General features: G+C 42.5%; 1 protein-coding gene across 1 annotated transcript in view; it reads left to right on the top strand.

The window, feature by feature from the left end:
- EXOC4 (exocyst complex component 4) overlaps positions 1–26,330 on the top strand; it is a 607,048-nt gene that overhangs the window by 31,331 nt on the left and 549,387 nt on the right. Inside the window, exon 3 of the mRNA XM_065409076.1 lies at positions 488–682. Within this exon, the coding sequence (XP_065265148.1) occupies positions 488–682 (195 nt within the window). The remainder of the gene's footprint in view (positions 1–487; positions 683–26,330) is intronic.

Here is a 26,330-nt window from a genome sequence, read left to right as displayed (position 1 = left end):
AAAGAGGAGGAGGGAGAGATGCCACAAGAATTTAATAGGCAGACAGAAAATGTTTACAGAGGAACAAAATAGTAGCTATTTATTTACTTACACTAAACAATTGGCTTCCTGTTTCATGCCTAAATGCTGAATAAATGTTGGAAACAGCTGCAAGTAACTCTTTAGTCCTGGTGTTAAGATGAACATGTGTAGAATCCCATTAAGGCTATTCCAGTAAAGCATACGCTGATAGCACAAGACTTGAATTACGCCCCAGCACCTAGCTTCACTTCATTTCCCCTATGGTTGCTGTCATTATTTAGGGTGATTATATAATTCCCTTGTGCTACATAGGAATAATTGGCTGGTTTTAAAAAAAATGTGGATTTGATTATTGCCATTTGAAACTCCTGTTAAAATGAGTGAGTTAGGGGAAGTGCTGACCATATGGCAGGCTCCAAGAGAAAGGGCATTAGACTGACCTCATTTTCAACATGTTGCCTTGTAGGTGAAGGAAAATCTCCTGTCATGCAAGATGCTGCTGCACTGCAAACGGGATGAGCTGCGCAAGTTGTGGATAGAAGGAATTGAGCACAAGCATGTCCTGAATTTGCTGGATGAGATTGAGAACATCAAGCAAGTGCCCCAGAAGCTGGAACAGTGCATGGCCAGCAAGCACTACCTCAATGCAACTGACATGCTGGTAAGATGTGATACCTAACATTGATGGTCACCTGTACATTAGAGTCAGCTAATTCAGCTCTCTAGGTAAATAGATCTTTCTCTGTGTGCCCCCTGCTTGCTCTTCTCCTGCACTATTATTCTCTTTTACCCTGTTCTGTCACTTACTCTGTGCTTGATCTTCAGCCTGTCAACCTCTTTGGCTTTGTTGCTTCCCTCAGCCTTTTCTGAAGTGGACTCTGGGTCGCTAATCTCCCTTCCTCCCCTTGTCTTTTGTCCATGGTTTTTTGAAGCCACCTTCTTCTTTGCACTTCATTGATTCCTTTCCTTCCTTCTGTCATTGTGCCCCTTGCCATGCTGGGTTTCCTACTGCATTCATGACCTTGGTTCTTATTCTCACTGATGACTTCCTCCACTGTACGATCCTTCTCTCAGCTCCATCTATTTCCTTTCCCTTACATCTCCTCCCTCACTGGCTCTTGTGCTATCACCCTGGCCATCTCTCCTCTACCTTTCACTCTTCTAGAACCATAGGACTGGAAGGGACCTCAAGAGGTCATCTAGTTCAGTCCCCTGCTCTCCTGGCAGGACTAAGTATTATCTAGGCCATTCCTGACAGATGTTTGTTGAATCTGCTCTTAAAAATCTCCAATGATGGAGATTCCACAACCTCCCAAGGCAATTTATTCCAGTGCTTAACCACCCTGACAGTTAGCAAATTTTTCCTAATGTCCAACCTAAATCTCCCTTGCTGCAATTTAAGCCCATTGCTTCTTGCCCTACCCTCAGAGGTTAAGAACAATTTTTCTCCCTCCTCCTTGTAACAACCTTTTATGTACTTGAAAACTGTTATCATGTCTCCTCTCAGTTTTCTCTTCTCTCCTCTGTCTTCTCTTCTCCAGACTAATTCTTCTTTCCAGACTAATCCTCTTCTTGTAACTACCTTTTCAGTCATCTGCCTCCACCTCCTTCTCTGCTGAGATTTCGCCAGTTTTTTTAGAAAAAAAGAAAATTGAATCTTGCCAGCAAGAATTTGCCTCCTCTCTCTCCCATTTCCCTTTCTCCAACTGGCAGGCCTCTGCTTTCTCATTCATCACAGAGGAGGAGAGGCTTCTTGCTTCACAACTCAACTCTCTCTTTTACTGTTTCCCTCTAATTCCTCTATCTGTGCCCTTGTTCCCATTTCTTCCCACCTCCTGTAATTCTCTGCTCTTTCTCCATCCCTCTTATTTAAGTGCTCTTTCTCCTGGGGCTCATTTTCATCTGCTTTACAAGCACACCTTTCATCCTCAGTCATGAGGAAGCCTCCCTTCACCCACACCCTCTCCTCCAATTACTGTCCTATTCTCTCCCTTCCTGTTTCCAAAAACCTAGGGCATGGTGCCTAGACTTCACGACCAATCTAGATTCCACCCCCTGCCCAAACTACTCTTTCTTTACCAATGACACTAGTAATCTTCTGCAAGGGGTGGGAGTTTTCTCTGTTCATATTGTTCTTGATTCCTCCACAGAATTATGTTGTTTCTTGAAATCTTCTCCTTCACTTCCCTTCTTTAATATCATCGTCAACTCGGTTATCCTTCCTGTCTCCCAGGATCACAACCTTAGTGTTACCTTTGACTCTTCTCTTTCCCACCTTGTAATCCATCACTTCTCAAATTCCTGTTGCTTCTTCCTCTTCAGTATTGCCTGTCCTTTCTTCACTTTCCCCCACTGCCAAAACTCACTCTTGATTTTCATTTTTTCTGGTTCCTCTTCTCTGTACTATCCAAAAAGTGGCTGGCTAAAGTTGTCTTCCTTTCTCACCTCTCATAAAATCTCTTTTCAGGCTTCCTGTTACTCTTGGCCTCAAACTCAAGCTCCTCATGTTGGCCGTTGATGACATACATAATTCTTCCCCCGGGTACTACTCCATATTGTACAACTCCATCCCTTCCTTCCTTTCTAACTCATTACACTCCTTCCAATCCTCTCGTGGCTGGTTTTCTTCAACTCGTTGCACTCTTGCCTTTGTGCTTCCTTTCATGCCACCCTCTACATCTTGTCTGCCAGTCGTCTGTCTCTGTCCTCCCTCCTTAAAAAGCTTTTCTTCCTGGAACCCTTTTTCAGCCTTGTTCTCCTCATCCTTCTTTCCCTTATTTGAACTATTGTCCTGTCTCTTGTCTGCCTTATTGTAAGTTGTTTGGGGCAGGTCATGAATTGGTTTTGTAAAGCACTATGGACATTTCTGGTACTATATAAAATATTAAGTCAAGCCTGTTATAATTCTTGGAAGGTATTAATAGAGCCACAACTAGAAGAGCAGGGATGGCTAGGATTTACTTAGATTTTGAGGTATTTTTTGTCAAAGTCCTTGATGGAGGAAATACGTTATCTGGGGTGAGACGAATTCTCTTGTATTCAACAAAAACTGGTTAAGAAAGTGGAATAAACAGGCAATGCTCAGTGAAGAAAGAGTTAATGGTTGATACCCTGTGGTTTAATATTAGGACAGTTTAAACTCATTATTGTTAACTTGTTTTTTTTCCCCTTTTCTGTTACACTTGACCTAGTTAAACCTGTTAAAGAGCTAGTTTGTTGGTCTTTAAAGAATGGTTGCACAGAGGACCATACCCTGACTTTGTGAGAGTGGTGTTCTTCCGGAGAATAGTCCCATTTCCAGCCTGTGCTGAGTTCTGATTCTATTGCTATAGGAAATGGAAAAGTAATGCTTTGTCTTCCAAGTGCTTTGCAAATATTGACTAATCCTTTGACTCCTCTGTTAGTTAGTATCACCCCAGTTTCATAGATGGGAAACAAAGGTACACATAGCTGAGACTTGCACAAGGTCGTAAGGGAAGTGAGTGTTAGTGCCTGCTCTTTGTGCTCAGGCTGCTAGACAGTACCATGTTGGTTCTTCGGCTAGGGTTATCTGTTGTGGTTCATCAAGGTATGTTGCTGTAAGGGGTTACCATTTAGCTTTTAAACCAAGAACTGCAGGGAAAGCTACAAGAAAAACGATTCACGTATTAATCCTTTCATCAGTACTTTTCAATTCCCATTTCAAGACAAGTGCAGCTATAATATGTAAACACAATAACTTATCTGTATCCTGACTGTTTTAATAGACAAAAATTGGTGAGGGCTCATTGGCTTTTGCCATCTTCTTTTAATTCTTCCTGTTTGTCAATGTGATGTTATAATCATGTGCTGGCTGCAGGATAATACCTTTCTCTCTTTATATGATCTGAATATTGTATAAAATAATTATTAAACTGTCAGGGATGCAGAATGTTTGTAGATGTGCTTGTCCTTTTGTTTCCCTCCTCAAGGTAAACAGCTGCTGTTGGTTTATAAAAAGCCCAAAGTGATCTGACAATGCGCTTGTATCCCTTGCATTGAAATTGGAGCGCTGATTAATATTGTTGCCTGTAGCTTTGTGATATGTACAGTCTAAATTAGACCTTTGCAGCCTTTGTGTTGGGTTGATGCAAGCACATTAATGGCATAATTTCTGGTTGCTTCATCACATTTCTGCAGTCTGTTCTTTGTATTCCACTCACATTAATTGAAGTAATTTTGCCACTGAAGCGTGTTTCAAACCCTGCATTTAAATTGAAATTTTAATTCCCTTATTGTTTGGAAAAGATGGCTGAAGATGGCTTGTTCCAGGTTTCATTATCACTCAAAACACTCCAGCTGCTGGTTCTAATGTACAGTGACTGATTAATTCTGGAAAGAATTATTAATATAAAAATGGCAGCTTTTTCCCAATAGTATGAGCAAGATGCAAAGGTATTTTATGACAGCTCATGTTTGTATGAAGTTAGATTTCTTTCTTTTTTTTTTTTTTAAAGAAGTGGATTTTTTATTCAACTGTTTACATCAGTCTAAAATTGCACAGTTGAGCTTTGAACATCAATTAGGCAACTTCTGTGATATAGCATCTCCCAAAAATTAATGGCAGAATTGCAGTTAAATACTGTTTGCTGAGCCAGAGAGGAGAATTTGGGGGCTCTGTACTAATTGCTAGTCACATATTCCACAAGTAAAATAACTTGTTTCAAACCTCCTTCTGAGTGTGAAGCTTTGAATACGTTTTTTTTTTTTTTAAAGTGCTAAACATGCACAGCTCCCACTGAAGTCCCATTTGAGGTCCTTAATTATTTTGGTCTCTTTTTTATGTGCACATTATTAGGACTCAATAGCTGTATAATTGGAGAAAGGATACATATATTAAGTATAAATAATCATTACTAGCAGCACCATTTACTCTTTGGTAGTAATTGGGCTTATGTCCACTATTGATTGACATAATATATAGCATCAAGTGGAGTGCCCCAAGGGTCGGTCCTGGGGCTGGTTTTGTTCAATATCTTCATTAATGATCTGGAGGATGGCGTGGACTGCACCCTCAGCAAGTTTGCGAAGACACTAAACTGGGAGGAGTGGTAGATATGCTGGAGGGTAGGGATAGGATACAGAGGGACCTAGACAAATTAGAGGATTGGGCCAAAAGAAATCTGATGAGGTTCAACAAGGACAAGTGCAGAGTCCTGCACTTAGGACGGAAGAATCCCATGCACTGCTACAGACTAGGGACCGAGTGGCTAGGCAGCAGTTCTGCAGAAAAGGACCTAGGGGTTACAGTGGACAAGAAGCTGGATATGAGTCAACAGTGTGCCCTTGTTGCCAAGAAGGCTAACGGCATTTTGGGTTGCATAAGTAGGGGCATTGCCAGCAGATCGAGGGACGTGATCATTCCCCTCTATTCGGCATTGGTGAGGCCTCATCTGGAGTTCTGTGTCCAGTTTTGGGCCCCACGCTACAAGAAGGATGTGGAAAAATTGGAAAGAGTCCAGCGGAGAGCAGCAGAAATGATTAGGGGTCTGGAGCACATGATTTATGAGGAGAGGCTGAGGGAACTGGGATTGTTTAGTCTGCAGAAGAGAAGAATGAGGGGGGATTTGATAGCTGCTTTCAGCTACCTGAAAGGGGGTTCCAAAGAGGATGGATCTAGACTGTTCTCAGTGGTAGCAGATGACAGAACAAGGAGTAATTAGGAGGTCTCAAGTTGCAGTGGAGGAGGTTTAGGTTGCATAATAGGAAAAACCTTTTCACTAGGAGGGTGGTGAAGCACTGGAATGGGTTACCTAGGGAGGTGGTGGAATCTCCTTCCTTAGAGGTTTTTAAGGTCAGGTTTCATGAAGTCTTGGCTGGGATGATTTAGTTGGGAATTGGTCCTGCTTTGAGCAGGGGGTTGGACTAGATGACCTCCTGAGGTCCCTTCCAACCCTGATATTCTATGATTCTATGAATATTCACTTTGAGGAGGTCTGATATTCTTCACATAGTATATTGTGGACTGATACCCAGGAGGGTGGGAGAAAACACTGGGACGAGCCAGGTATTAGGAGGAGTAGAAAGGCACTCACTTGAACAGTGAGCCTGGAGGGAAAGGCTGTGATGCTAACTGACAAGGTGACTGCAACAAAGAGCCTGGGTGATGGGGTGTGAAAGTGAGAGAGACAGGACTGGGACAGGAACAGTCTGGAGAGAACAACACAGTAAAAGAGGCAGTTAGAGGCAAAAAAGCATCGCTTAAAATTGCAATTCAAATCCTACTGAGGAAAATAGGAGTATAAATTATGGCAAATCAAGTGTAAAAGTCAAGTCAGTCTGTGGAACTCATTGCCAGGGGATGTTGTCAAGGCCAAAACTATAACAAGGTTCAAAAAAGATTTAGAAAAGTTCAGTGAGGACAGCTCCATCAATGGCTACTAGCCAAGATGCTCAGGGATGCAACCCCATGCTCTGGGTGTCCCTAAACCTCTGACTGCTGGAAGCTAGGACTGGATGAGGGGCTGGATCACTCAACAGTTGCCCTGTTCTGTTAATTCCCTCTGAAGCACCTGGCATTGATCACTGTCAGAAAACAAGATAGACACAGTACAGCTCGTCCTCTTCTAGTGCTGGTCCATATAGAGGATGACAGCCTACTGTTGCTATCAGTTATTCTGTTAGCTCAAGTGGCAGAGGTCTGTGCGGTGGCTCTAAAGGTTCCAGCCCTGCTGATGTGATGTCAATGTGATGCCACATGATGGAATTTGTTTTTCAGTTTGTTTAAACCTAAGAAATTACACACTAAAGAAGAAGAAACAGTATGTGATCGTGTAACTAAAGACTGTATCAATGTTAAAGCCACAAGGGGACCAAACTAAGGATGCACAGGCAACCTTGAGTCTGGCATTTCCTAACTTCTTAATGCCTGACTTTGCAGCCTTACTATCCTTTTAACAGATTTTGTGTGTGTTAAATATTTATATAGGTAACTTTTATATTAACTGTATACTTACACACACTCACTTCCCCCAGCACTAGAACACAGCTACCGCTATGGTGGAATGTACCAGCTGTTTAACAAAGCACACTAATGTCACATAATTAGGCTAGCAGCGAGGATGGATTTCTTTTCACATCCTGCTTTACTGTGAATACTGTAAACCACACCAGCGTGCTCCCTGGGAGTTTGTTTTATTATTCTATCTCCTTATATGGTCTCCATCACCAGTGTCTCAGTGCCTCACGATCATAAATTAATTTATCTTTATAGCACCCTAGGGAAAGTAGGGAAAACTATTTATCTCTGCTTTTCAGGTGAGACACAGAGAGGCTAAGTGACTTGCCCCAAGTCACAAAGAGAGTCTGCGGCAGAGTGGGGAACTGGACTCGGATCTTCTAGGTCTCTGTTAAAAGAACAGGAGTACTTATGGCACCTTAGAGACTAACAAATTTATTAGAGCATAAGCTTTCGTGGGCTACAACCCACTTCTTCGGATGCATATAGAGTGAAACATATATTGAGGAGATATATATACACACATACAGAGAGCATGAACAGGTGGGAGTTGTCTTACCAACTCTGAGAGGCCAATTAAGTAAGAGAAAAAAAACTTTTGAAGTGATAATCAAGATAGCTCAGTACAAACAGTTTGATAAGAAGCAAGTGTGAAAATACTTACAAGGGGAGATAGATTCAATGTTTGTAATGGCTCAGCCATTCCCAATCTTTATTTAATCCTGAGTTGATTGTGTCTAGTTTGCATATCAATTCCAGCTCAGCAGTCACTCGTTGGAGTCTGTTTTTGAAGTTTTTCTGTTTTAAGATAGCCACCCGCAGGTCTGTCATAGAATGGCCAGACAGGTTAAAGTGTTCTCCCACTGGTTTTTGAGTATTATGATTCCTGATGTCAGATTTGTGTCCATTAATTCTTTTGCGTAGAGACTGTCTGGTTTGGCCAATGTACACGGCAGAGGGGCATTGCTGGCACATGATGGCATATATCACATTGGTAGATGTGCAGGTGAACAAGCCCCTGATGGTATGGCTGATGTGATTAGGCCCTATGATGATGTCACTTGAATAGATATGTGGACAGAGTTGGCATCGGGCTTTGTTACAAGGATAGGTTCCTGGGTCAGTGTTTTTGTTCAGTGATGTGTGGTTGCTGGTGAGTATTTGCTTTAGGTTGGGGGGTTGTCTGTAAGCGAGGACAGGTCTGTCTCCCAAGATCTGTGAGAGTAAAGGATCATCTTTCAGGATAGGTTGTAGATCTCTGATGATGCGCTGGAGAGGTTTTAGTTGGGGGCTGAAGGTGACAGCTAGTGGTGTTCTGTTATTTTCTTTGTTGGGCCTGTCTTGTAGGAGGTGACTTCTGGGTACTCGTCTGGCTCTGTCAATCTGTTTTTTCACTTCAGCAGGTGGGTATTGTAGTTTTAAGAATGCTTGATAGAGATCTTGTAGGTGCTTGTCTCTACCTGAGGGATTGGAGCAAATGCGGTTATATCTTAGAGCTTGGCTGTAGACAATGGATCGTGTGGTGTGTCCTGGATGGAAGCTGGAGGCATGTAGGTAAGTGTAGCGGTCAGTAGGTTTCCGGTATAGGGTGGTATTTATGTGACCATCGCTTATTAGCACAGTAGTGTCCAGGAAATGGACCGCTTGTGTGGATTGATCTAGGCTGAGGTTGATGGTGGGATGGAAATTATTGAAATCATGGTGGAATTCCGTACCCGCATGGCCCCACAGTATGCCAACATTTTTATGGCTGACTTAGAACAACGCTTCCTTAGCTCTCGTCCCCTAACGCCCCTACTCTACTTGCACTACATTGATGACATCTTCATCATCTGGACCCATCATCTGGACCCATGGAAAAGAAGCCCTTGAGGAATTCCACCAGATTTTCTCCCCATCGCATTGGGTCAGGGAGTTTGCCAACCCTCTTAGCTTTTTTATGTTTTTTCCTTCAAATATTAAGTGCTCCTGTTTAGGTTTCCTTGTGCCAGCGAGAGAAGTACGTAGCTCTCCTTTTCTGCGTTCTACGGTGAATAATAGCATCCAAGATTTCCCTTGAGAGCTGGACCTACTTCGTGAAGCCAGGTCGCATTGTTGCCAACTTCAGTTTAGTCTCTAGAATTGAGCTTGTGAAGATTACTGTTTGTTATTGCATTCGATTAACAGCATTCAGCCTAAGATCATTTGTTCAGAATAGGAGCCTAGATTGCAGTTAAATTAGGTTGTTTTCGGTTGCGCTGATGCATGTTGAGTTCACTGTCTGCCTCCGTATTGTGTGATCTCTGAATCCCTAGCTCTCTAGAATCTGTCCTATCTTTTTGCGTAATTTATTATTTATTTATTGAGCATGTCGCTTTGCTTAGTGCTGTGCAACACAACCGCTACCCTGAGGCGCTTACAAGCTAAACTAGACAAAGCAGCTCTGATACCCAGAACACTGCGCAAATCAGAGTCTTTGTGGTGGTGTTAGATTGCAGTCCAGCACTGAGGCTTTGAGGCCGAAGTAAATTTTTAAAGTGGGACTTGGCTGATGAGAAGTTCCTGGGAAGTGGGAGACTTGTTCATAGACACATGAAAGAAAGTGCAGAGATGAGTGTAAGGACAATGAAATAATCAGTCATGACACAGGCTTGGGATGGAGGAACAGGAGGTATAGGAAGAGGGGATATAGAGGGGAGAAGGGAGGAATGAAGGGTTGCAGAAGCTTGTATGTGAGTTCAAGTTCCTCATCCTTGACGTGGAAGGTGATGGGGAGACAGTCAAGGGTTTTAAATAATTGAGATGTTTTCCTGGGGAAAAGAGGAGAAAATTGTTCTGCTATTTTTCCGCTCCCAGGGTGGAGGTGCACTAATTGGTTGCCATTTAACCATCTCCTACCTTTCCCTGCATCTCACATTAGTAGCATACACTGGCAGTTAGGGTGGGAAGTAGAAGTCTTATCAGGAGGGATGAGCTGGAGGGCTGATGAGAAGCGCAGTCAGGAAAGTAACAAATACTTTCCTCATGGATTGTATTTTCTAAATGGACAACCAACTTAATATGGGACAATCTCCACTCATTGATATATTTTGCTTTCCACAACCAAATCTCTGTACAACTTTTCATGAGTGATGTACCCGAGTATTCAGATTCTAATAATTAAACTGTATTGTTAAAATCTATTCACCAAAATTTGGGTTATTGCTGATAATGTATTCTATGTATCATATGACTTTTAAAAAACTAACTTTGTATTTGTGGATAATCTAACACTATACCCAGTTGTATAGACACTCTTTTCCAACCTATGTATTATATAATTTTTTTTAACATTAGCTTTAATAACATTTTTAAATCTGTTCCAAGGTAATGTTGGATATCTGTAATCCTAGATGGAAATGAAGCAAGTATGTAGCATCGTCCTGCCAGTATGTGGTTGCCCTGAGCAAAAGCTCAGGTTAGTTGTAAACTGTCAATCTAGAAATCCTTTATAGTAAACAAACATTTGTTGGCATTAATATTGTACATAATTAAAATTTGAAAAAAATTGAACTCATTTGTTACTATTTATATACTTTGTTCACTATCTGCATTTCTCTCATCTCGGGCAATGAAAATCGGTAAGGGCAGTTTTTCATTGTTTTCATCAGTTTTGCTTTCTGCATCTTCCTGCTGCAATGTTTTGCTTTCAAACACTTCAGCAGAATGTGTTTGTTTAAAACAAATGTTTTCATTGGAGTTTAAAAAAATAGTCTGTTGGTCCTAGCATTTATAGAGGCATATTTTTACAAAATTTAGAGTTTGGGCTATATTTAAATGTTGTCCCCTTTAAATAACTCAAAGAATAGTACTTCCAACATTTTTGGGGGGAGGCCGTTCCATGTTCTAACACATCTTCCATTGGGAAGTTGCCTTGATTAAATAGCCAGAAATCTGTTTAAAAAAGGAAAATGTGAAATTTACATTCCTGTGGATTTTGGTGGACACATTGCTGTAAGCATTAAGACAAACAAGCAAACAAAATCCCTCCTGACTCTGTTAAAACAACTCATTCATAATCATTTTACTCATCGGCATAGCTGATAATTTCTGTCATTGGTGATAGCTGTAGGATTTGACTGGGGAGAGAAAAGAAACAGGTCCCTTTATTTTTATTGTAGCTAATGTTTGGTGAGAGCATGTTCTAGTGATTAGCACATGAGTATGAGAGTAATGAGTTCTTATTCTTATTTATTATGTTGTATTACCATAGTTTCTAGGAGCTCTAGTGATGAAATAGAACCTCACTGGGCTAGGTGGTGTAAAAACACAGAACAAAAAGACAGTCCCCACCCCTAGGAGCTTATTGTTGAAGTATAATTCTAGCCCTGGCTCTGCTGCTGGTTTACCAGGCAAGGCACTTAAAATGCTGTGCCTCAGTTCCCCTATATGCTAAATGGGTATATTATTCTAAGATGTTGTTTGTATTATTTGTTTACCTCAAAGTGGCATGATAAGACTTGGTTTATTAGGTTTATTAATTTCCTTATAGAAGGCATTTGTGCTAAGTAGTAAGTGTTAGAACTGAGCTGGAAAGATGTTCTGTTTTTGTATTGTTTCTCTTGAATTCAATTTTCTGATCCTGTTTCAGTTTTTTGTTTAATTTGCTATGATAGATTTAAAGATATTTGAAAGTAGAAATTCATAAGTCGAGTGTTTCTTTCCCTTTGTAACATCTTATCATTTCTTCCCTTAATGTACTATCAATAACTTCATCTCATTCCTTTTATCCTGTGAATTCCATTATCTGAGGGAGTCTGTTGCATTAAACTGTTAGTGCCTAATATTTGCCTCATTTGCATTGACACATGCTTGACCTCAGCCCCTCCACTCTTAGTTAATGCACCAACAAGCACTGATATCTCTCTGGAGTATTATCATTTGGTTGTTAGCTCAACTAATAACAACCATTCATTTAAGCTGATGAAAGTTTATTAAATAAAAAACATGCAGTAATGAAGGTGGAATGGAGGTAGCTAGCATCCTGTTTTTACTGGTGAGAGTTTGCTGAGTCTATACGAAAGCTACTGGATTTTCTATGGAAATGGGGACACCAGTCCAGTTGTGATCAATTATTTGGTTTAGAAACGAGCGTTTCTGAACACTTAATTTGATCTCCACTGATTACAATGTAGACACAGTAATAAAAATTTAGACCAGGGGTCGGCAACCTTTCAGAAGTGGTGTGCCGAGTCTTCATTTATTCACTCTAATTTAAGGTTTCGCGTGCCGGTAATACATTTTAACGTTTTTAGAAGGTCTCTTTCTATAAGTCTATAATATATAACTAAACTATTGTTTTATGTAAAGTAAATAAGGTTTTTAAAATGTTTAAGAAGCTTTATTTAATATTAAATTAAAATGCAGAGCCCCCATACCGGTGGCCAGGACCCGGGCAGTGTGAGTGCCACTGAAAATCAGCTCGTGTGTCACCTTCGGCATACGTGCCATAGGTTGCCTACCCCTGTGTCATAACTATAAAGGGAAGGGTAACAGCTCTCCTGTGTACAATACTAAAATCCCTCCTGGCCAGAGACTCCAAAATCCTTTTACCTGTAAAGGGTTAAGAAGCTCGGGTAGCCTGGCTGACACCTGACCCAAAGGGCCAATAAGGGGACAAGATACTTTCAAATCTTGGGGGGCGGGGGGAAGGCTTTTGTGTGTGCTCTTTGTTTTAAGGGGTTGTTCGCTCTTGGGACTGAGAGGGACCAGCCATCAATCCAGGTTCTCCCCATCTTTCTAAACAAGTCTCTCATATTTCAAACTTGTAAGTAAAAAAGCCAGGCAAGGCGTCTTAGTTTTACTTTGTTTTCTCAACTTGTAAATGTACCTTTTACCAGAGTGTTTATCTTTGTTTGCTGTACTTTGAACCTAAGACAGAGGGGGGTCCTCTGAGCTCTTTAAGTTTGATTACCCTGTAAAGTTATTTTCCATACTGATTTTACAGAGATGATTTTTACCTTTTTCTTTAATTAAAAGCCTTCATTTTAAGAACCTGATTGATTTCTCCTTGTTTTAAGATCCAAGGGGGTTTGGATCTGTATTCACCAGGAGTTGGTGAAAGGAAGGAGGGGGGAAGGGTCAATTTCTCCTTGTTTTAAGATCCAAGGGGGTTTGGATCTGTATTCACCAGGAGTTGGTGAAAGGAAGGAGGGGGGAAGGGTCAATTTCTCCTTGTTTTAAGATCCAAGGAGTTTGGATCTGTATTCACCAGGGAATTGGTGAGAGGTTTCTAAAAGCTTCCCAGGGTAGGGAATGGTGGCAGCGGACCAGAACTAAGCTGGTAGTTAAGCTTAGAAGTCCTCATGCAGGCCCCCACACTTGTACCCTAAAGTTCAAAGTGGGGATACAGTCTTGACACCCTGATTTAGACTTTTGCTTGAGATAATCAGCCCTGTCTGTCTAATGATACATCCCGTCTTGGATGTGCCATCCAAACAGCAAATAGCTTTGTGGTTTACGTTTCCATCCTTTCACACATGGGAGTCATACCATAGCTTAGAGGTCTTTGAGCAAGAAACTTTGGTTTAATAAGGAAAAATGTAGTGATGGCTTGCCTTTCAATTGATCAAGAAAAAAAAGGTTTAAATTTCTAGCCAGCACCATCCATTATATAATTGAATGAAAATCCTTTATTTTGCCAATGGAATCTTTGGTAGTTTTTTATTAAGCTGACTTATCAAGGCTGTTTTGCAACATTATTAACCACTTACATTTCTCTTATAATGCCGCTGTAATAATGTTTTTTGCAGTAATCAGTGCTTCTTCAATTATTTCTCTTTAATTCTGAATCTCATAGTTCTGTGCCTAGTAAATTATGGAACATGTATTGAGAGAGAAATCACTCAAGATCTAGAGGATAGTGGAAAAACATAAAGCATACATCTTGCCAGACAAACTTGATTGCATATTAAAAATAGAGCTGCAGAGTCAGTGGATGCAGGGAAAGGAGATATACTATTATCTACACCTCTACCCTGATATAACGCAACCCGATAGAACACGAATTTGGATATAACGCAGTAAAGCAGTGCTCTGGGGGGGCGGGGCTGCGCACTCCAGCGGATCAAAGCAAGTTCGATATAACGCAGTTTCACCTATAATGCGGTAAGATTTTTTGGCTCCCGAGGACAGCGTTATATCGGGGTAGAGGTGTATTTGTTTTACCATAGTACATAGGAGCCGCAGTCATGGACCTGGACCCTGTTGTGCTAGGCGCTGTACAAACACAGAACAGAAAGATGGTCCCTGCCCCAAAGAGCTTGCATGAGGGGCAGCATGGAAAAAAGCACCAAGGTGCTTGTTTGAAAACGTGGTAAGTGGGTGATAGAGGCTGGCATTATTGGCCCATTGGAGGTGAGAGTCAACATTTCAATACTGAATGAGAGATGATTGGTAGGATAGGCCATGAAGGGCCTTGAGAGTGAAGACAAGCAGCTTGTGTTTGATGCAGTAGGGAAGGGGGGACCCAAGTATAATATATTTGGATTTTAGTAAAACATTTAATACAACTGGGATGAATTTGGCATAGTGTGACTCCACTGAAATCAATCCAGTTACCAGTGGATAAACTTGGCACAACGTTGCATGAAATCTTGCCCTCAAAAAGGCTTGGATAGAAACACTGTCACATAGAACGCCAGGGTTTTGCTAAACTGCCCATAAACAAAGGTTTATGTAAAATGTTCCCATTTGGGGAGGAAGCTGTGGTTACCTCTGGAGATTGGTGTTAATTCTTGTCTCACAGAATATCTTCATTTACTATAAATGGCATGTTGGTGAAATTTGCAAGCAATACTAAATTGAAAGGAGTTGAAAATGCCATTGACAACGGAGAAACAGGACAAAGAAGGAGCTTCAGAGATTAGAAACATAGGCTGAAAATATCAGGGAATCAACTTGGAAAACGGCAAGCTGAGAGACATGGGAAAAAATTATTCTTTGTAATACAATAATAACACGAGGTCCTGCATGTGATAGCCGCCCCATTGTGCTAGTTACTGTACAGACAGGTAGGAAACCATCTCTGTTCCGAAGACCTTACATTCTACAAAGTACGCTCAAACTCTGTTTAGTGACAGTTAAGGTTGAATCAAGACTTAAGTTCCCTCTAAGCTGCATGGCCACGCAGGTGCTCAGGGCTGCGGCGGGGAGCGATGCCTCTCCCCCAGGCCCGGACCTGCCACGGCAGGGAGAGGCGCCCCTCCCCCAGCCCGTCCCGTCTGGGACACTACCGGGTTTATAATGGCACCAGGCCCCCGCTCGACAGGGGCCCCGCCGGCCTGGCGCGGCGCTCCACTTCACTTGCGCTGTGGCCCAACAGCCGCAGAACTGGCTCCTCTCATCTCTGGCCCCTCCGCTGCGCTCCTCTAGGCCCACCGGCCCAGGGCTTTCTCCCCTCCGCCTACTCGCTCCTCTCAATCGGCCAGCTGAGGGCTTCTCTCTCCGCCCCTGTCCTCCGTCACCAGCAGGCAGCAGCTGCCGGCCAGTGACGGTGAGGGGTGGTGTGTGGAAAGGAGCCCACAGCCACTGCTGCTCTGCCGGGCTGCTGGTGAGGAATGGTCTGCTGCTTTGGGCTCCCCTGGGGAGCCCGAAGCCGCGGACCATCACTGGTGGCCCAGACTGTAGACGGACCTGCTGCGGCCGCAGGAGAGGCGACCTTCCCCCGGCCCCAACCCAGCCCCAGCCCGGACCTGTCGTGGCCGGGGGAGAGGCACCCCAACCCAGCTCCGGCCATGGTCTGCTGCGGGGGAGGTGCCTATCCCGCAGCCCCAGCCACAGAGTTGCCGTGGCGGGGAGAGGCACCTCTCCCCCACAGCCCAGGTGTTGCTGGGGGGAGACCTCTCTCCCCACTGTAGCCCCGGGGCAGCCTGCACTCCAAACCCCTCATCCCCAGCCCCACCCAGGCGCCCACCCTCCCAGCTGGAGCCCTCACCCCCCTGCACTCCAACCCTCTGCCCCAATCCTGAGCCCCCTCCTACACTCCAAACCCCTCGGCCCCACCCCTGCCACATGAATTTTGTTATGTGCAGCAATATGGAGGTGATGTGTGACACATTACCTCCATATTGCTGCACATAACAAAATTCATTCCGCACACGCGTGCGAAAAATTAGAGGGAACGCTAATCAGGACACAGCCCATCAAATGTAAACCAGAAAAGCATGGGAATAAGAAATTAAGAAAAAAGTCTTACATTCCTTGCTGCTTTCACAGTGCCTACAACAGTGTTGGCAGCATGCTCCATAAGGCTTTCGCGTCCACCTCCAACAGACTCTGAAAATCATTATGCATCCCCCCTTCCTGAAACTGGTACTCCAGTGCAAAACATTAGTATTACATTTAGACACTCTTGTATCAATAGATCAGTACATCTGACTGTCACACACTCCCTGCGTTTGGGAAGTTATTCTTCATTAATGTTGCGGAGGTTGCCATTAAGATTTTGTGCTAGAGTACAAGTGAACAGGGAGGTAGTAGTTCCACAGAGCAGGAAAGCAGTGGTTTCTGTCTCTGGGAATCCGCATCTTGGTTCTTCCAGTCCCAGTCACTTCATGACAGAAAGGCATTGCTGAATCGGAAGGAGTTAGTAGGAACTAAAATGATCTGGGGGGCTGGTAGGATTCAGGAAAGATTTGAAAGAGCTAAATTTGTCTAGCTGGGGAAAGAGACAACTTATGAGGGACACAGACCTTAAAATGTTTGTAAAATTAAGGTGGAAAAGAAGTTAGAGTAAGGGGGGGGCGTGGTTTCCCATACAAGTGCTAACAGGCAAATGCGAAAGGGAAAATTTAAGTTGAATATTAAGCAGAATAACCTGCTGGCGAGATCTTAATAGTCTCCCAAGGGAAGTGGCGATAGTGCCATCATTTAGGACATTTTAAAACTAGAAGTATTAGAACAACAAAAACAGTCCTGCATTAGCAGGGAGATTGACTGTGTTGTCTACTAGTTCTCTTTGATCTCTAACTTCTCTGATACTATGAAACTGATAGGCCCTATAACCAAAGGGTTGACTCACCCCTTACTTCTCAGGAGGTAGAACAATGGAGTGTAATGGTCTTTTAAGATGACTCCTTAAAAACTGAGCTGCCCACCTTCCTCATTTTTCTTAACCACTATGCACCTTCCTTCCCACTGTTGTGCGGTGTGATTGATCATTGCCTGTCTCTGCAGGGGTGCCTGCATTTCAGTGGTGCTATCTGAATATAAAGCTCTCTGGAAGCCTTTGGTAAAAGGTGCTGTGTAAATGCAAAGTGTTATTTACTCGTTGATTTGCGCAGCATGTTAGTAATCTATCTACCTTGTTTCCCTTTTTCATCAAACTTCTGTTCTAACATTGTCTGCTTGAATCAGGATGAAGGTATTTCATTCTCCATTCTCCTGCATGCTTGAACATTGCCTCCTGTTGTAGGTTAATGTTCTAATTATTTCAGTCTTTAGTCTTGATTCGTTCCTTACCCTTTTTGTTTGTGTGTGGCAATTCCTATTAGTTTTTCTCTCAGGATGACTTTAGCCATTTCTGAAATATTCCCTTAGGTAAGATCTTCATTAGCACTGAATCTTTTATAACTTTTCATTTCTGCTCTTAACTTTTTAATGTTACAGGGTCAGTTTTGAACCTTTGGAAAAATTTCTTTTGAGACCAGCATGTAATACATTTCTGGTCTTTCTCATCCCACCAGGAATGACCCCACCGATGGGCTGTGTGGGGGGTGTCTGCTGATTTTCACCTCATAGGATAAGAAATAGGCCACAAAATCCCACAGGAGTGAGTGAAGGAGAAGGATGCTTGTTTCCTTTTGCTTTTACTGTTACCCTGTTCTGTGTCTGTCCCAACCCTGAGCAGCACCTAATTTCTCCTCTCTTTTGCTTCCCCACCTCCCACAGTGTTCCTTTCTGTGGTAAAATCTATTCCATTTCAGAGCTGATCGCAGTAGGGATAGATGAAGCAACAGCCAGGTGCACATCAGTGAATTTTACTAGCCTCAACCTCCCTGTCCTCAGCCCATCCTCTGCTCAGCATCATGCCATGTCTCTAATCCCGCAATTCCGTTTCAGTGAATTTTACTCACAACATGTAGTTTTTGGGTCCCCCCGCTGGGTAGGAGAAGCTTGAGAATCACTTATCTGGTATGGGGCTACTCACACACTTAAAGTTATTGCACATGCTTATGTGCTTTGCTGAATCAGGGTCCTAATCACTAAGCCACTCTCCATATTTTTCCTTTTTTGTCTGATCGCAAAAATTTCAGCAGTAAGAGACTATCTGTGCCCATCCACCTTTTCTTGCTGATAGTGGCAAACATTATAGGTCAGACCCCCCACTGTTGTAAGTCAGGTCTAAATTGACTTCAGTGGAGCTGTGCCAATTTGGATCTGGCCACACACGTTTAAACCATCTCTTAGTCATTTTACTTTCCTGTCTCCCATGAAATTGAATTTCTTGTTTGTTTGTTTTTTAAATCAATTCTCTCCCTTTTAAATGTCAGCATTGTCTTTATTCATACAACTGGGCAGTTAAAACCTTCTAGGTTGTTGATATTTATTTGCCATGTTGTCCAGAAAGTTCAGCTGTCTTTTTCCTTTGTCATGTATTGTTGTGTGTGGCTTTTTTCCCCCCCTCTTGTGAGCTATCACACTTTTATGCTTTCCATTATCTTTCCAATATCCCTTTCCTCCATATTTTCTCATCCGGCAATTGCTTTTTGTGTTCATGTACCAAGGGGCCTCTGAACTGTGAATAGACTTGTGTCCCAAATATAAACTCAGTGTTCATTCCCTACTCCCATTCTTATCATCCATTATTTGTATTTCTTCTTGCCCAACGAAGCATCTAAGGAACAGTCCCAAAGCCCAAATTCTTATAAACCGCCAGAGACTAGGACCTCTCTGTTCATCCATCATGTAAGATGGAAGACTAATATTTTGTTCCTTATAACAGTGGTTTTCAAACTTTTTAGGCTGAGTATCCTTTTCCAAATAATATAGTCTACTGTTTGCCAGAAGCTGGGAATGGCCGACAGGGGATGGCTCACTTGATGATTCCCTGTTCTGTTCATTCCGTCTGGGGCACCTGGCATTGGCCACTGTCGGAAGACAGGATACTGGGATAAATGGACCTTTGGTCTGACCTAGTATGGCTGTTCTTATGTTCTACTGCTATGTTCTATGTTCTTCCATCTGAGATAGGCAGAGGTGATGCGTGGGGGGGACGGGACGCAGGGTCACGTGCCCCCCCACAGATTTCTGCCTTCCATTTAGCAACAGCTTCTAGGGGGGGGGACGTGGAGGAACATTTGTGGGGGTAAAGTGGTGATGCCAGGCAGCTTGGGCCAGCTTTGTATGGCGGGGCTTGGGGAGCGAGTGCCACCTCCACCCCTGACTCACCTCAGTGGGCCATGGAGCTTATCTGGGTGGAGGGGGCGCAGCCAAAAATTGTAACTCAAAGGGGGAGCTCAGCTCAAAGTTTGAATTTTTCCGCCATTACAGGGTTTTTCTCGCATAACCCCAGACAAGAGCTTGCATACCCCAGTTTGAAAACCACTGCTTTATAACATTTCTCCTCCCCAACTCTCATCTCTTAACTCTGTTCCCAAGTGTGAAATTTTCTGAGAAATGTGTTTTCTTTAGAGAACATTTAAAGGTAGATTTAGAGCTGCTTAGAAAACTTAGATTGAAATGAAATTTTGGGGAAAAAAATGGTTCACGTTTTCCAGCCATATTGTTAGTGCTCCCATTTCCTTTGATGAAGAGCAGTATGTAAGGACTAAGTATTAATAGTATCCTTAATTTGGGATTTGAGTCGTGGTGATAGGGAGGAGGTTAGAAAAAACAAAGCTTGAGAGGAGGGGAATCTGTCTGTTCTTTACTGACACTAGAGCTGGAAGAAAGTAAGTCCTGTCATCTTACAGAACAGCTATACTGCTCCTAAATGGAAACAATCCCATGACATCACGCTCACATGGCTTCACCTCTCCTGAATTGAGAGCTAAATTCTTTGGCTCATTCATGGGATAAATTTAGTACTCCACAAAAGAACACTATTTTTGCCATTGGCAATATGAATGCAGAATTTTGAATAAAGGATTTTACAGAGTACTTAGAAGATTTGATAAGTCTTTCAAAATGCTTTTATAATCTGGTTGTTTTTGTAATGCCAACATTTACTCCGTGACCACAATTGTATCCTATTCTAAGTGTACGGGTATACAGTGGTGGTGGTGTGTCTCAGGGCTGGTCCACACTACCCGCCTGATTCGGCGGGTAGAGATTGATCTTCTGGGATCAATTTATCGCGTCTCATCTGGACGCGATAGATCGATCCCAGAAGCGCTCCCCCATCGACTGCGGAACTCCTGCTCGCCGAGAGGAGGAAGCGCTGTCGATGGGGGAGCCTGCTTGCGCTGCGTGGACCCGAAGTAAGTAAATTTAGTTCGATCTAGGAAACGTCGACTTCAGCTACGCTATTCTCGTAGCTGAAGTTGCGTTTCCTAGGTCGATCCCCTGCCCCAGTGTGGACCTGCCCTCAGAGACTACTTTTTGTTAACTATCGATGGCTATTGGTTTTTATTGCTATTTCATAAAGCACCTATCTGAAAGGATACTAAAGTCCTTTTATTTATCTACATAATACAGACGCGTTCCTTCACCCTTCTCTGAAAACCAGATACCTATGAGATGGGACATGGCAACACACAGAAAAGCTACACCAATCTTTTATGAGAGGAAATGAAGAATAACAACCAATTCTGAAATCGCAGAGGCAGTCTAGATCTGTACACTCTGAGTTTGAACTTGATCACTGAACTTGCGAGGAATAACGCTTCCTCTCTGCCCCCATTTTCCTTAAAGTCTGTTTCTGGCCAAGACATCAGTTTTATGTTTCCTCTGAAAGAAGTCTGTAATACATTACTGCTCCTGAATTAAAAAAAAAATCCCAAACTCTCACACATTTAACACTGGAAACTTTAGAACAAAAATTGAAGTGCTATTTAGATTGTAAATACTTTGGGGGCAGAGATAAGAGCATAACAGTGGCCATACTGGCTCAGACCAATGGTCCATCTAGCCCAGTATCCTGTCTTTTGACAGTGGCTAATTCCAGGTGCTTCAGAGGGAACGAACAGAACAGGCAATCATTGAGTGATCCAGCTCCTATTGTCCAGTCCCAGCTTCTGGTAGTGAAAGGTTTAGGGACACCCAGAGCATGGTGTTGCATCCCTGACCATCTTGGATAATTTCATGGAGGACAAGTCCACCAATGGCTATTAGCCAATTCTTTTTTTAACCCAAATATACTTTTGGCTTTCACAACCTTACATGGCAAAGAGTTCTACCGGTTGGTTGTGCATTGTGTGAAGAAGTACTTCCTTTTGTTTCTTTTAAACCTGCTGCCTATTAATTTCATCGGGTGACCCCTAGTTCTTGTGTTATGTGAAGAGGTAAATAAGGCTTCCTTATTCACTTTCTCCACACCGTTTGTGATTTTATAGGTCTCTATCATATCCTGCCTTAGTCTTCTCTTTTCCAGGCTGAAAAGTCCCATTCTTTTTAATCTCTCCTTATATGGAAGCTGTTCTATACCATTAACCATTTTTGTTGCTCTTCTCTGTACTTTTTCCAATTCTAATCTATCTTTTTTGAGAAGACATGACCAGAACTGCACAAAGTATTCAAGGTGTGGGTGTACCATGGATTTATATAGTGGCATTATGGTATTTTCTGTCTTCTTATCTATCCCTTTCCTGTACATTGAGCTGATGTTTTGAGAGAACTATCCACAATGACTCCAAGATCTCTTTCTGGAGTGGTAATAGCTAATTCAGATTGCATCATTTTGTATGTATAGTTGGGATTATGTTTTCTAATGTGCATTACTTTACATTTATCAAATCTGCCATTTTGTTGCCGAGTCACCCAGTTTTGTGAGATCCCTTTGTAACTCTTCACAGCCTGCTTTGGACTTTACTATCTTGAGTAATTTTATATCCTCTTCAAATTTTGTCCCCTCGCTGTTTACCCCTTTTTCCAGATCATTTATGAATCATCTGGTCCTACTACAGATCCTTGGGGAACCCCACTACTTGCCTCTCTCCATTCTGAAAACTGATAATCTATTCCTACTCTTTGTTTCCCATCTTTTAACCAGCTACTGATCCATGAGAGAACCATCATTCTTATCCCATGACTTCTTGGTTTGCTTAAGAGCCTTTGGTGAGGGATCTTGTCAAAGGCTTTCTGAAAGTCCAAATACACTATATCCACTGGATCATACTTGTCCACATGTTTGTTGATCCCCCCCCCCCCCCCCCCAAGGAATTCTAAGAGATTGGTGAGGTCTGATTTCCCTTTACAAAAGCCGTGTTGACTCTTTTCCAGCAAATCGTGTTCATCTGTGTGTCAGATAATTCTGAAAGATAGTCTCTATGTTCTGTGTTTGTACAGCCACATAGCACAAGTGGGGTCCTGGTTCGTCTCTAGGTCTCCAAGATGCTACTGCAATGCAAATAAATATTAATACTTGTTTCAGGCTAGCACAATGCCAGCATCACAAATACAGTATACTACAGATTATCTGAATAGCATGGGGGACATGAATTTTTATTTGGCTAATTGGGAATTTTGATAATTGAAAGGGCAGGAGCCATTCAGCAGCGGGGTGGCCTCCCCTGTGGCCGGGGGCGGCGGCTCCTCCACGCAGTCCCTGAGCTGTGCCCTGCACACTCTCTCCCGTGACAGTGGGGCTGCGGAGGGCTCCTTGTATTGCCATAGTGCTGGTGACACCCAATCCATGCAGGCATTGAGTGCAGAGCAGAGACCCCCTGGCCAGGACTCTGATCTGCCAGACCAGGACTGCAGCCTTCCCTTGCACCTTGTGCTTGCAGGGATCTGGTGTCATCGGCCCTGTGACAGTGCATGGAAACCTTTGCAGCTCCGCTTTCTGATCCTGCTCACTCATGCCAGTGGCAGCAGAGCTGGAGCAGGCTCCCTGCACATTCAGCAGCAGGGTGGCCTCCCCCATGGCCAGAGGCTTCTCCTCCTTCTCCTTGCAGTCCTGGCCAAGGGTCTTTGCTTTATTATCTGAACCTCTGCGTTATATGAATCCCTTCCTGGTTCCCCAGCGTGAGATCCATGGGGGACAAGAAAGGGATTCAGATAATGCAGAGGTTTGGATAGTAGGGTTTCGGATACATGGGTGTGTATTGCTGATATCTGTTAGCAAAATGGCTCCCCCTAATTTCTAAAATAGGTAGATTTTTAAAATCCCTAATTTTGAAATATAGGTCACAGATTATTAATGGAGAGGAGGCTGCCTTGCAAAATGGCTAGTCTTCTTCTAAAGAATGGAACCAGAAGCACAGGCAACTCTTCGGTTTGGGTTTTTTCTCTTTGCTGTCAACAGAGAGCAGCAGCATCAGGAGTTTTTATATTAAAAAATATAATTTGAAGATCCAGAAAGTTCAACTGGGTTGGCACCTGGATAGATGTGTTGGACTCCATTGATTCCTGTGGCAAGATCCACTATGCTCCCTTGCTGGAAGATCGCACCAGTCATCAACCAGTGGAGAGGTGTAGTAAGTAGCTTTAAGGACCCCACGCCAACAACAAATTTCTAATTTACATGGAAAAGAGGAAGAATATATTCAGATCTAATCATGATTCTGAGATTAAAGATCATGAGATTGGCCCTAATCTGCAAGGGATCAAAAGAACTTGCAATACATTTTTATTAGGAAAGTTGTTTTGGTTATATATTAAAAAGATAATTTTCTTTAGACAAAGGCTGAAACATAGAAAGTTGAGCCCCCCACTTTCCATTTAACCCCTGTGAGATAGGTAAGTATTGTAACCATTCTGTGAGTGTATAATATAAAATAAAAGTAGTGTAAGTGTCATGCCCAAGGTCACTCAATGAGTCAGTGGTACAGCAGGGAATAAAACTCTAGTATTCTCATAGATTCACAGGTTATAATGCCAGAAGGGACCATTGTGATGATCTAATCTGACCTCCTGCATAACACAGGCCATAGGACTTCTCTGTATTAACTTCTGTTTGAAGTAGAGCATATCTTTTAGGAAAACATCCAATCTTGATTTTAAAATGTCCAGAGTATCCCCCACAACCCTTGGTAACTTGTTCCAATGGGTATTTACCCTCACTGTTTTAAAAAAAAAATTGCACCTTATTTCTAGTCTGGATCTTGTTATACCTTTTGTTTGCTAGAGCGGAGAGCCCTCTATTATCACATATTTGTTCCCCACTCAGGTATGTGTAGGTTGAGCAAGTCACCCCATAACCTTCTCTTTATGAAGCTAAATAGATTGAGACCCTTGAGTCTCTCACTATAAAGACATGTTTTCCAATTCTTTAATTATTCTCATGGCCCTTCTCTGAATCTCTCCAACATATCAATGTCCTTCTTGAGTTATGGACACCAGAACTGGACACTAGTTCAGTAGCAGTTGGACCAATGCCAAATACAGAGGTAATAGAACCTCTCTACTACTCAACATTCCCTGTTTACACATCCAAGAATTACATTATCACAGGATTGCCCTGGGAGCTCAATTTCAGCTTATTATCCATCACGCCCCCCTTGTCTTTTTCAGAGTTACTGCTTCCCATGATAGTCCCCCATTCTGTAAGTGTGGCCTACATTCTTTGTTCCTACATGTATGACTTCACATTTGGCCATATTAAAATGCCTTTATGTGTGCCCAGATCACCAGAATGCCATTATTTACCACTCCCCCAATCTTTGTGTCCTCTGCAAACTTTATTAATAATGATTTTGTTTTCTTCCAGGTCATTGGTAAGATTATTAAATAGCATAGGGCCAAAAACCAATAGTGGAGGGTCCCCACTAGGGAAAAAAAGTCTGCTTGATTATGATACCCCGTTTATAATTATATTTCGAGAACTATTAGTTTAATACAGGGGTAGGCAACCAATGGCATGCGTGCCAAAGGCGGCACGCGAGCTGATTTTCAGTGGCACTCACACTGCCCGGGTCCTGGCCACCGGTCCCGGGGGCTCTGCATTTTAATTTAATTTTAAATGAAGCTTCTTAAACATTTAAAAAACTTTATTTACTTTACATACAACAATAGTTTAGTTATATATTATAGACTTATAGAAAGAGACCTTCTAAAAACGTTAAAATGTATGACTGGCACGCGAAACCTTAAATTACAGTGAATAAATGAAGACTCGGCACACCACTTCTGAAAGGTTGCCGACCCCTGGTTTAATGTGTTCTGTATTGATTTTGCATTGGTCTAGTTTCTTACTCACTCCCAGTCCAGTGTTCTAACCGTGTTTGATGGGCAAACTAGAATAGAATGCAGCTTGCTCTTCTGTAACTTCATTGGCTTTGAAGTACTAACAGGGGTAAATGCTGCTTTATGTGAGTAAAGAAAGAGGATTTGACTTTGCAGCCACACAAGGAGAAGATAGGCTTTAGAAGATGCTGTTTTTTACATAGGGTTTATTCCAGCTCCCAGTGAAGTCAATAGGAATCTTTACATTGGGATCAGTGGAGCTGAATCAGACCCATATTTCCTTTTTCTCACCAAAACTGTTCTTTAAATAAAAGCTTTCCCCTTTAGCCTCTTGTGTCTTGGCAATCAACAATAAATAGGGGTTTACTGAAGTGTGTCAGTGGCTAGTTAAAAGGCTCAGAGCCTGGATAGCATTGCACCTTGGCTGTGTTGTTTACCTCTAGAATTCAATCACTGTGAAAGTGGCGTTATCAAGGGCATAACTCTCCAGCATGTCTAACTGCAAATATGAAGTGTCACAAACGCCATTTCCCCCCCAAAAAAATTGCTGTATTTTTCGCCAAAGAAGAAAAGTAAATGTATATGGAAGTTTTTTTTATTAATACACTAAATGATTGACTATTCTATTTGTTTTCTTAAAGCTTTGCTTGAGAGTTTTATGTTGATATAATAGTTTAGTTTTGTGCATGGCCATTTTTTTTTTTTTTTTTGGAAGCGTGAGAAGAAAAAGAAGAAAAGAGCCCAGTGATGCGAGTGAGAAGTAGTGTGTCAGCTTTCAAAGTGCCTACTTCTTTTTTCCTCACTGCATCCCACTCCCTTCCCATGTCACAATCCTTTTCACAGCTCTTTTTGTTGATTTAGGTCCGCCTGAATTTGTTCCTGATCCGGTGAAATGCTGAATGTTTGCTGGGCGGTACTTAATACTCCCAGCTTTCATTGAAGTCCTGGGATGTTAAGGACTCAGCACCTCCAAAGGCTCAAGGTCTTTCGGCAGACACAGTCAACGCACACCATTACCCACCCTCCCTTC

Source organism: Emys orbicularis, chromosome 1 (genome assembly GCF_028017835.1).
Source record: "Emys orbicularis isolate rEmyOrb1 chromosome 1, rEmyOrb1.hap1, whole genome shotgun sequence".
Lineage (NCBI taxonomy): Eukaryota > Metazoa > Chordata > Testudines > Emydidae > Emys > Emys orbicularis.
The sequence above is the reverse complement of the archived record's forward strand: the minus strand, read 5'-3'. Positions and strand labels throughout refer to the sequence as shown.